The sequence below is a fragment of the Phascolarctos cinereus genome, unplaced genomic scaffold (genome assembly GCF_003287225.1).
Source record: "Phascolarctos cinereus isolate Bilbo 61053 unplaced genomic scaffold, phaCin_HiC Scaffold_3;HRSCAF=262, whole genome shotgun sequence".
NCBI classification, from domain to species: Eukaryota; Metazoa; Chordata; class Mammalia; order Diprotodontia; family Phascolarctidae; genus Phascolarctos; species Phascolarctos cinereus.
In genome coordinates, this window is record NW_027555736.1 from 133,381,106 (window position 1) to 133,393,894 (window position 12,789).

General features: G+C 35.4%; 1 protein-coding gene across 1 annotated transcript in view; it reads right to left on the bottom strand.

The window, feature by feature from the left end:
- Positions 1–12,789, bottom strand: part of ADAMTS17 (ADAM metallopeptidase with thrombospondin type 1 motif 17) — a 485,504-nt gene that overhangs the window by 157,510 nt on the left and 315,205 nt on the right. The window contains exon 15 of the mRNA XM_020963836.2: positions 6,009–6,129. Within this exon, the coding sequence (XP_020819495.1) occupies positions 6,009–6,129 (121 nt within the window). The remainder of the gene's footprint in view (positions 1–6,008; positions 6,130–12,789) is intronic.

The following is a 12,789-nucleotide window of genomic DNA, read 5'->3' on the forward strand; positions in this document are numbered from 1 at the left end:
TGTAGAGTTCTCAGCTTGGATAATTAGTCTCTGAATTATAGTGGGTTGAATATGGCAAAGAAGGTTTTTGTAGTAAAGTCTAATGAATCTACTAATCCATTTTTCTAAATGGATGTTTTTCTTTTTACAAGAGAAAAAAAGACCAGGGAAAGGTGTCAAAATCATTTGGAGAGCTCCTGTTCACAGTCAGGTCATGGTGTAATGAAATCACCTTTAACTTCCTTTCCAAGAGCTACCACATGGCCCACAGTGCCATCCTCATAGAATGATCACTCTTAGCCTGTGTTGGAATTTTAAAAATCCTTTAGAGGTATAAAGTGCCCATCACCAATTCCCCAAGTCTCCCAGAATCCCTCTAAGTAGATGTCCCATGGAATATCATATTAGAAACCACAGCATCACAGACAATTAAATTTAAAAGTGATGATTCTGATTTGACAAATATCAAATGGCTCATTAAATTATCAGCCTCATTCATTTGTAAGAACTACTATTTTCAGATCTGGAGAATCTTCTGTTGTGGTCCTTCAAGCATGGGAAATCAGGTTGGAGGAAAATGATTAACTAATTTCATTGAGAAGCCATGGATAAACTTCAAAGCCTTTTACTATTGTTCATACCACTTTTATTTTCAATCTTCATTGTTCCCTACTAAGATTCCCCCAAAAGATCCCCAGAGTTATATTTCCTTTCTAATTTTTCAGAATTCTTTTGGGCATGATCATAATATTAAAATATCTTGAGAAAATACTCAAGATTTATTTCCAATAATTTTTCATGGAATTATTTTTTTAACCAAAATAAAGAAATGCATAATTCAATTACATTTTGGTGGGGGAAAGTTCCAACTGTTAGTGATTTTCAGTTGGGGTAGACTAATTTTTAAATAAATTGTCCAGAGATTTTGAGGTCACTGTTTAGAAGAAAGTGAAAGTCAAGCATATTTTTCACTCTTAGTGTAAGAAGCCAGAAATACACAAATTATATTTTTTATCAGTAGACAAATTTGATTTTGCAATAAAGATCTTTCTTTTGAAAGAAAAGTCCTTAAAGAATCTTCTACAGAACATTTATAATTTAGAGGTGAAATTCATGTGAAGACAATGGTCTTCCTACTTTTTGCAGTATAAATAGGTACTATGAAGACAACTTTATTTTCATCAGTATCATTTATGTTTCCCCATTGTCATCAACTCAATATTAAAATCATTTCTTGTAAATGATGTTTTATGAATAATGTTTTTGCTCTTAAAAATCCTTAAGTAGAAGGTAGTTCAGTTTGAATGAATATAATCTCTTCTGTAGAGTATTTATGGAAAAATAATCATTACAAAATTAAATTCTGTAAGTCATATGCTGGTGAAATCATTGGGAATGTTGTGGTGCTTTACCTTTCACAGTGAGGTTAATGCAATCAATGTTTTATATATGTTATTTATGTATTTAGTTTAAATAGTAAACTGATCACTGATTTTTTTCAATTTATGTCTTAATAATGACATAAAACATATGTAAATAATTAAATAATCTTAAAAAGCCAGAAGTTACTTTCTTTAAAGAGTATAAAGTCCTTTCTCTAAACCTAAATTATGAATCTAAACATAAGTTTATGAATCTTTGATTAAAAGATACCATTTTAAGGATAAACCTTATTGGTAAGCTACATGAACAAAGTAATTGGGCTGGGCACTTTTGATTGGCACAAAAGAAATTTGGTATTAAATCTATTAATGGTTTGGTATTATTGGGGAATAACCTAGTGAATACATATTCTTAGGATATAAGATGACTTTTAAAAGTATAAATTTTGAATTTTGACTTGTTAAAATTTTGATTTCTAATGAATTATTATTGAATGAATGAATAAAATAGTCCCAGTTAAATCTGGACATACATAAATATATTGTACTGCTCTTGTTTCAGGTTTATTTCTTAAGTTTGTGCAGACAAATTTTATTAGCTTCTTTTCTATTCCTTCAAGTTCAAATTTTTTATGTCTAAAGAAAATGTTGTTGATGATCAGTAATAGAAAATGTTGAGAGAGACCTGGACCATAAACCAATTCCAAGTAGTTCAAATATTTATGTGCTTAAGTACACACTATAAAAAGAAAAGTCAATTGGCTATATCATTGTATGAGTAGAAGTGCTTTATCTGTATAGAGATTGTTCCTGCTAAAAAGATTATAGTCAATAGTAAATGGCCCTCATGCTTATCAATGGCTTCATATATTACTCAGTCATTCCACCAGATCCACTCAGAAGGCAAGCATAGAGAGAAAACACCAAAGATGTCTCCACTATGAACTAGGCACAGCATTCAAACATCTTACATGAAAAACACTTGGGAACAGCCTTTGCCTTTGTCATCACACACGTGGACACCTTCTTACAAATATTATTGGTGACTAAGAAACAGAAATGGGTTGTGTTACATGTTATGAGGAATTCACTTTATGGCTTTAAATCACAGGATTACGAGGACATCTATGACTTCTAGCAATGCACAAGCATTAACTTCTTATTATTTCATAGCTGCTGAGAAAAGTCACGTATTTCCATACATAGAAACTGAAATAGCCATATCATTGTTAACAGAAGTCAAGTTTTTAATAAAGAAAAGAACTTAATAAGGTAGTCTTAATTTATGTAAAGTTTATACATATCAGGAAGTTTTTGAAAGCAGACATCTCTAAAATGAGGATAATAATAACACTACCTCTCATAGGACTGTTGTGAAGATCAAATGAAATACTCTGTGTAAAGCACTTTTCAAACCTTAAGCTGCCATTTAAATGTAAGCTATTATTTATTTCATTAGTCCTGACTGGTCCTATCCTTGAAGTTCATGAGCACTGAATAGTCCAAGCCAGAAAAACTCAATTCTCTGCACTGAGGTAGTTGGTGTGGAAGCAGCAACTATAATGTGATTGCCAATTTACTAAATTCAAATGGCAGTAGCTTCAATTTAGCTCAAAGCTTGCATATCTATTTTAGGTATATATACTAGAAAACAAGGGTTAGGTTGCATAAGTTAGTGATTTTTATAGGCTGTAATTGCTAAGGATGTACTTTTTTATTCAGCTGATAAAGAAATAATACATAGAGTGGCAAGTAATACAATTATAATGAAAATAAACTTTAGATACTGTCTAATCTGTCATTATACTGTGATGGGACAATCTCTATTACCTTCAACTTATCAAAATGAATCATAGACATTTTAGAATGTAAAACTCCATTTCATGAGTTTTCAGCATCTAAAACTTTGGATGAGATGACTGAAAACAATACAAACAAGTAATACCCATTATAAAATGTTGCCATGAACTCTTTCATTAACTTTTCCTTATTTGTGTGGGATGATGTTTTTCTTTGGAATCAAACCGTACAAGAGCAAAATACCTCCTTTTGCCATCTTTTTCACTTCTCTTTCTACATGATATAGTTAAGTAAGTAGTAAATCATCTTTCTACTTAAAATAATTTGTTTAGATTTCAGAAGCCACTGTATTTACAAGATTGACATTTGTTACTACCAGTATGTATTCGATATAGGATTTTCCAAGAAATTTTTCAACCACTCAATCCACAAGTGTTTATTAATGCTCCAGGTACTGTGTTAAGCACTGAGGAAACAAAGAAAAATGCAGTCCCTGCCCTCAAGATGCTCACATTTTAACTGGAGATACAACATACCAGATATATACTGTAAAAATAAGAGATAATCCTAGAGGGAAGGCAGTAGCAGTGGCCTTCTATTGAAAAAAGATATTATAACTGTTAATTCTGGATTTAATAATGATGACCAATTTTATAGAGTAACTAAATATAAATACACACATATATGTATATTTTAAATCACATATTTCTTTAAAATCAGATCTCTCTAAAAATGGAATGAGCTGCTAATTAGGTAGTGAGTTCCCTCCTACTTTAGGCCATCAAGTGGATGCTTGGAGTAGTTAAGTGGACGATCACTTGTTGGGGATTCCTATTTCAAGTAGGAATGAAACTAGATGAATTTTGGGGTCTTTTCCAGTCCTAGAATACCATCATACTATGTATCTATGTATTCTAAGTATCAATAGGTTAGTGTGCCTTATTTTAAGCATCTCCATTAGCATAAGGGTATGCTTATTATCATTCTAGGTATAAAGGTTTAAACAGCTTTTTGTTTTAAAAGAAAGTTGTGATATTTGGCAACTCTTCAGAATAACAGGCAGAACATATGCATCTGACCACAGTAAACATATGCTTATCTTTTTCATAGGTTTGCTAAGCCATTTCTTGAATCAACAGCTGGAAGCCACATTGAGCACAACAGCAAGGGGTGGTGACAGCCTCACAGACAAAACCATGCACCACTTCTGCCTGGTTGCCAGCTGGAGATCCAAATGATGCAATCGCGAAGTCTAATCCTGGGAATTGGCTATGGAGACCACAGATTCCATGTACACCTCACATGTGGTGATAGGTGCTAGTTGGCATCTCAGAATAGTATGTAATGAAGGAGGAAAGGTTATGAGGACATCAAGGCAAGGATCTGAAATAGCATATATTAAATAACTAATGCCAATGTATTCTTGTTAATGGGTCTTAGGTGAAAGAAATTATGTTTTCTTGTTATATAAACATAATTAAAACAGAAGTCTATTTGTTAAATTATGTTTTATGGTTATGTATTTTGTATTGCATTATGCTATGCATTATGTATGTTTAATCAATGCTTCATTCTAATGAACTTAGCTAGTGATTCAGTCTCCTATATTCAATTTAGAACAGTCCTCAAGTAGACTATATATAGTTTATCCTCTCTTCCTCCCAATGAAGAAATTATTTTTGGTCATTCAGAGCACACTGGCAATAAAACCCTCACAAACCACAAAGTATAGGGAGAAAAAACTATGGCCATTTCCCACAGGCTTTAGAAAATACATATGACCATAACCCTAATTTTTAAAATTGATAACTGCTGCATTTTCCCCAACCCCCACTTTTTCCTTCTCAGCATAGGGTAACAGAGCTGAGGGGGGGATTCTAATAGTTTAAAGCAGGGGTTTTGAACCTAGGATCTGTGACCTTTTTTTTTTATCTTGATAACTGTATTTCAAAAATAATTGGTTTCTTTTGTAATCCTAAGAATTTTTATCTTATGCATTTAAAAACATTATTCCAAAAAGCAGTCCATAGGCTTTACCAGATTGCCAAGGGAGCCCATGACAAAAAAAGGTTTAAACCTTTTTAAACCCCTGGTTTAAAGGAATTTTCATACTTTTTCATAATTTCCATTTGTCAACCCTTTTCTAAAACCTCTCCCAGAATCAGAAAAGCATTACATTCATTTGAACAATAAATGAGCATGATTATCAAAGTAGAAAAAAAATGTTAATCATATTTTGAAATGTTCTAAAGTACTATGCTGGAGTGATTTGTACTATTTGGGAAAGTGGGAGACAGGGCAATTTATTTTGTAATCACGGTCAACAGAAAAATATGAGAATACTTTGAAACCTGCAGTGTCACATGAGTATTTTACAGATTCATGCAAAAACTATCAAACATTTACTTAAATCAGACTTAGAAATGGTAAACCATTCTCACCTCTAAGTAAAAGTAATTAAGGAAAAATTATCTTTCTCTTTCTTATCCTTTTAATATAAAATGATGATGTGACTTTAAACTGAAAGGGAATAATTTTGAGGTCATTAAGGTAAGGGCCACGACAATGATTCATGCACCATTAATTGGGTGGAGATGAATAAATTCCTTTTATAGGCAAATTCTAAAGACTTAAAGAAATAGCTTATTTTCTCTGCCTTTCATGAATCTTAAGATCAATGTATGGGCTTAGCTAGATATTATGATGAATTATTTGACTACAGCACTGAGGAAAATAATCAGTAAGTTAGGTTTTGGGAAAAGAGGATAATTAGGCAAAACTTGTTATTCAAATGGTACCTGAAAATTACAACAGGCCAACGGAAGGCTTTTCAGAATCTCTACTCACCCATTCCCTTGGTATGATTGAAATCTCCTTTTACAACCTTGCAGGTTTTTCCATCTCCATTACATATTCCACAACGATCTTCTTTGGCAGCTGATCCAATGATCCCATCACAGCCAATTTTCTAAACAACCAAAATTTCTTGTTATTTATTTTGTTTCTGAGACTCACATGGATTTTTTAAAAGGGAGAATCTTAGACCTTGAGCTAACTTGAATTCAGAAGAATTTCCTATTACTGGAATATTTAAGTACATTTAATATCTAATTCAGCTTTCATTTTTAATTTGTTCTTGTTACTCACAGCATTAAATATAAATTAGCCTTATCTGGTTGGATCTGTTGCTATCCCCAGAACATACTACAAAAATAATGGTGAAATTCAAAATCATTTGTCTTCTGAGTTCAAAGTTCATCCTTTATATTGTCTCATTTATCTTCATGATAGTTCTTGTGGGACAGAGGAAGAATCCTTTCTCCTTTTTCAGATGGGGAAATTAAAACAAAGAATAGTCTATTATCATTTATTTTTTCGCCAAGGGTTACAGCAAAACAAACACAAACAAAAAACCAAAAAAACTAAGAATACAACATGATCCAGGGATCTGACCCCAGAGACCTGATTCTTCCTTTGATGCCTGGAGGGTCACTAATAACAATTTTCCCTAAAAACCTCTATCCCTAGTGGATAATGACTTCCTCTGCCTTACTTACTAGATCAGGATTTGTCTATCCACAGAATGACTTCCATATCACCTCTCCCTAGCTCAGAAGTGCCTCCCTAGCACTGTCAGACAGCCTAGATAATAGTTTTGTTTGTGTTGAAAAACTGCATTGCCTACGTATACAGCCTTTCACTTGCTGAAGTTAACGTAACAAGCATTTACTAAGCAAGCACCTACTATGTGCCAGACACTTTGTTAAGTATTAGAAATACAACGAAAGGCAAAAGACAGTCCTCGTTCTTAAGAGCTCACCGTCCAATGGGGGAGACAACATGCAAACAACTGGACAAGCAAAATAAATTTGAGATAATCTTTGGGGTGGGGAGGGAATACACTAGCAATAAGTAGGACTGGGAAAAGCTTTTTCAGAAAGCCCAATTTTAGCTGAAACTTAAAGAAAGACAGAGAATACTGGAGGGGGAGATGAGGAGGAAGAGGATTCCAGGCACAGAGGACAGCCTCCCACAGAAAATACCCACAGTCAGGAGGTGGAGCATCTTAGGTGAGGCACAACAAGGAAGTCAGTATCACTGGACTTCAGAGGACATGGAAGTGAGTAAGAAATAAGTAAAGAATAAGAAAAGGTTATGAAAGGCTTTTAAAGCCAAACAGAAGATTTTATGATTTGTCCTAGAGGTAATGGGGAGCCACTGGAGTTTATTGAATGTATATCTGTGCAGGGTACAACGTGGCCTGACCTGAACTTTAGGAAGATCAATGTGACAGCTGAGTAGAGAATACACTGGAATGAGGAGAGACTTGAAGTAGGGGTCCAACCATCCAACTATGCAAATAGTCCTGCAATGAGGTAATGAAGGCCTGCACCAGGATGGTGGAAGTGTCAGAGGAGAGAAGAGGGTATCTCAGAAAGATAGTACTTCTAATTATTTTTATTTTAAAACATTGAAAAATGAGCCATCAATTACTTTTTCTTTGGAAATAATTTCCTACTTCTCTAAAGCAAGACAGTAACAAATGGCAGAAATATACTTTACAGGATGAGCAGATAGACTGGCTGTTCCATAGACTAAGGAGCAGGTGACTTGGTGCATAATCAGCCAGGGTCAGAGGTGGGACCTGGGACCTCACTTTTGACACATACTGGGTGTGTGACTCTGCATGTCACTTAATTGCTCATTGCTCTGACCAACTCTATAAGATCATAAAGTTTCAGAACAGTTTACCAATTTGCATTGGTAGAGGGAATTTCCTCATGAAGAGATCCCTATACCAACGAAATCACGGGTCTGGACCAACACGAAAAGACTTACAAGCAAGGTTATTTATAGCAAGTACTATCATTGAGTCAACAAGCATTTATTAAGTGTTTACTGTGTGCCAGACACTGTTCTTAGGTACTGAGGATACAAATACAATCTGCATCTTGAAGGAAGAGGGGGAATCTCTCAGTTAAAGTGGAAGAGGGAACACATTATTAGGTGGTGCAGTAGGCCCAGAGTCAGGAAGATCCTAGTTCAAATCCAGCCTCAGACAGATAAGACCCACCTTCTAGTGCATCAACCAGTCATGGCTGATTAGCACCCCTTGGGAACACCTATACTTTGAAGGGCATATAAGGCTGTACCCCCCAAACCCAAACTGAGTCAGTTCTGAACTGGCCCTCCTAGGGGGCCCAGTTTTGGACTGAACTCTGATACAATTCACGTCAAGCTAGCTTGAGAGAAATTAAGCCATGGACACATGTAACCTAATTTCATTTGTCTCTTTCTTAGAATAAATAAATTGGGGTTCACAGGGGCAAAAAGGGGCTTTCCCCCTGCCCAAAGAGTCCCAAAGATAAAGAAACTTTGTAGGTGAGCTCAAATTGAGGAAACTTGGAAAAGGCTGCTTTCAAAAATAGAAGCTCAAAGTTGGTTCCAAAGAGGAATTCGTTATTGTCCACTGCCAATAAAGAAAGAGTAAAGAATGGTGGATTTAAGACTCAATTGGTAGGATTTAGGTGAAACGTTAGAAAACAAATTATAGCTGGCAACAGATATAGAACACTTTGCCAAGGAAGGCTACTAAATACTGTGATTGGAGTTATTCCAATGAAGATTGGATATCCCTGAATTTGGGAGGTATGAGAGTAATGAAATGAATCCTATATGAATCAGGCATGGTTTTTTTCTGAACTACTGACCAGTCACTGTAAGTTCTACCTCAATAATAGATTCTAAATATTCAGAAGATCCAAGTCTGTATGTTCAAAATATTTGTTCAGAGAATCCTAGTAGGTGAGCTAAGGCTGTAAGTATGTTATGTCTTCATACTATCATTTTACATTACAAAAGGCTCCATCTCTTCTCTCTCTTCTCCCTCAAGAGGTTCATAAAAATCCATGCTTCATTTCCTACATTTGTTTGCATGGGTGTACTGCCTCTTTCCAGTGTGGTAAGGCATCTTTCACTGATGGATGTTGGGTAGGTATGGTCAAGTATTAGGGAGAAATTCTAGACAGGTGAAAGTTTACAATCTTTTAATTAGACACTGAAGCGCAAATTTTCTAACTTATAGAGGTTTTTTGTGTGTGAATATGTTGGGTTCTTTGGAGTGTTGAGATATGTTGGATGTGTCAGATAACTTTGGAACCTGACATCATAATGTAATGAAAAGAATGCTGGTCTGTGAATTAGGAAAAAAAAACACAAAACAGGTTTAAGAGCTGGTTTTGTCACTTAATGGCAATGTGAACCTAAACAAGTGACAACCTGTTTCAAACAGTTTTGTCATCTATAAAAGAGAATAAAACTTATTCTTATCCTCCCTGGAGTATTCTCAAAAAAAGTGCTTTATGAATTGTAAAGTATGGCAAAAATTTAAATTATTATTGCAGGAGGGTAGGAGAATCTTAATTATTTTTCACACATGTTAAAAGCATAGGAGATCATGGTGCAGGTTAAAAAAATGTTTATGTAAAATATTCCAAAAACTGGGATTACATCTAGGAGACACAGGTAGAATTAATATGTGGCTAATCAGTGATGTAAATATTAAAGGAGAGATATAATAATAAACATGTTGGATAGATTTGGGGTAGGAAATCTTGAAAAAATTAGAAGTTGCTCCAGAGATAAGTCTTTCTTGGTTCAAACGAGTCCCAAATATGGAGACACTTTGTTGGTAGGAGAAAGGTAAGGATATAATTGAGAGTCAGACTGAATACACACATATGTGTGTGTGCGTGCGTGTGTGTGTATGCATGTATATACCTACAGATATAGATATGTAACACAAGCTCAAGTCTATATAGTGCAATCACTTCTATTCCTATTTTGTCTCCAGATTTGGGGCTCACTAAAAATTAGACTTCTGTAATGTTTCATTTCCTACCAATTCTAAATAATAATGCAAACATGATTAGCACAGCAAGTTTTCCTTATAACTAGCAGCAGAATGTCTAATGGATGGTAATCACAAGAAGAATAGGTGAACCATTATGGATATATGCTGACTGGGCACAGCTGGCAATTGCAGGAAATGGAGCTTTCCCATGTTAACTCCTTCCTCTTAGAGGAAAGAAGAGAAGCACAGACTCAGGAGGGATAGGGCAGTTCAAGGAAGTTGTTTTCTTCCAGGCTCTGAACCATGAGTAAAGGAAATTGTTTTTAAGGATAGTAGGGGACATCTCATTTAACACAGACCCCTCTGCTCAGTGCTCACTGGGTCACAGACATTCTCAACACGCCTCAACTTCATTACTCCCATGGGTGGTTGCCCTTGTGTTAGCAACAGCTGCTTCTTCCTTACTCTTTCAAGGAAATAGCACAGAAGCACAAATTCCATACCAAGCACTTGGCTCAGCAAAATCTACATGACCTCAAGATGGAGGTGACCAACCTTCTGCCTCCTGGTTACAACTTCCTCCACTGTCTTTCTCCCAGAAAACACACACACACACACACACACAACACACACACACACACACACACACACACACAATCACACAATTCCCGTTCCCCACCCCCACCCCGCCGCCTTTGTAAAGCAACAACCCTTACAAGAGAGTCTCTACTGTCTGGGCACAAGCTAAGCAGATCGGGGTTTCTATCAGCAGTCTATTAATTCCTGTCCTTAGGCTAAAAACAACCAAAACCAAAACCAAAACAAAAGCCCCTTTCCTTCCTAGAAGTCCAAATTCAACGATGATTTAGACTTCATGTGAGATAGTAAACTTTGTTGCCAAAGTTTAAGTAGTCTCAACCTTTGGATTTTTTTTTTTCAGAGACAAAGCCAAAGGCAGCTCTGCTACTTGGCAATTCAAGGACAATGTTCAGGTGTGCCTGAAGTACTCTGTAGTTTTACAATTCTGCTGCAAAGAGATAGCTTCTTTTTAAACCTTGTAAATTATTTACAAGCAAATACAAGGAACACGTTTGTCAGCGTTTTATTTCTCCCAGAAGGACTGATATAATTGGAAGATTTGAACAACATGGATTAGTTTGGTAATCTTTGTTTCTTTTTGAAACATGGGCTACTCAGTTTAGTCATCTATTAATCTCTCTCCTGTCCTCTCCACCCTTCCCCTTATCCCCTTCCTCCTATACACCGATCTATTGCCAATGTCCTTAATATTGGGGCCAAAAGTATTTTCACAAACTGTGGGGGAAGGTTGATTATAGGGTTTTTAAAAAGATTCTCCTTGCTTAATGTGGAAACTCATAGTAATTTATCAACAGCATTCCCCTTTCCCTCCCCTTATTAGGTATAAACAACAGGACACATAGAAAATCCTGTCAGTAGTGAAAAGTTAGCTAGATTATTTAGTTGAAAGAAATACAAATGAGGTATACCAGAAAGAAGACCACCTTGGAGACTGTTATTTAATTTCAAATTCAGTAACATCATCATCAACAACAAAAACCACAAGATAGTCAACAATCAGGCTGAAGAAAGAAAGAAAAAAAAACAACCCAGCATTGTGATCTGAGAATACAATATCAGCTCAGGTTTACTTTATCTATAAGGTACCAGTGCAATATTGTATAAGGAAGAATGTGCCACTCAACTAAATTCAGAGTCATTTTGAGATGGTTCCTAGAAGATACAGTAATGTTTTTGAATTTTTATATATCTGTTTCTCTTCCCAGTTAGGGTTAAGAAGCCAATAAAAGCAATAACCATCCTTACACATTTGGATCTCTTCAAAAAAATTTTTTTTTTAAATGATGCTTTTCAGCTAGGTCTTCAGGTATTTTTTTTTAAGATTTATTAAAGACCCAAATGCCAGCAGGTTAAATCTTTCCATACCTGCTCATTCAGAAACATGGGCCAAAGCCTTTAAGTCCATATTTATTCTTATATTCATGAGCCACTATATACTAGAAGGTGAATCCACATTGGCCAAATGCAGTGGACAATTTATGAATTCTGTTATTCTGCTGTCTTGACCTTTGACTTTTCCAATCACCTTTCCATTTTTGGTAAATGAAGAAATGGTTTGCACAGTTGAAACTTCATCTACTTTAGAGTTAATTAGTTCAGAATGGGCTATGCTATATTCATGCTAAGTAAAAGGAAGGTGCTGAGGGAAAATGGATTTAACTATTTCAGAAGAACTTTTCTGTCTCAGTCATTAATATGATGTATCTGCTGAAAACTGAGATAATCAACAGACTGATTGCTCTACTACTAACCTACCAAAGTGTCCAAAGCAACACTCAGTTCAAACAACTTTAACACTTCCCATATTTTCAACTGAACTAGTGGTCTCAACGGATCAAATACAAATATCAATGTAATATGTGTCATTCTCCAAATTAATTATGGATAGAGTACACTAACTGTGACAGATCCATCCATACTGCCAACTGTGGCTGGCTTCATTCAGGGTCCATATATATCCTAAGGGATGGAACACATGACATAGGAATGTACATGTCTCAGCAGCAGTAGCGAAGCTGGGAACAAAAGGGCAGTAGCCAAACTAATCTGCTAGCAAGGGCATTTTTAATTCCTTTGCTGCACAGTCAATGGAACCAGTATGTAATATTCTTGGCAATGGATGAGATTTTTAAAATGGAGGCTACCACAGGATACCATTGAAGTCATTAATTTTGA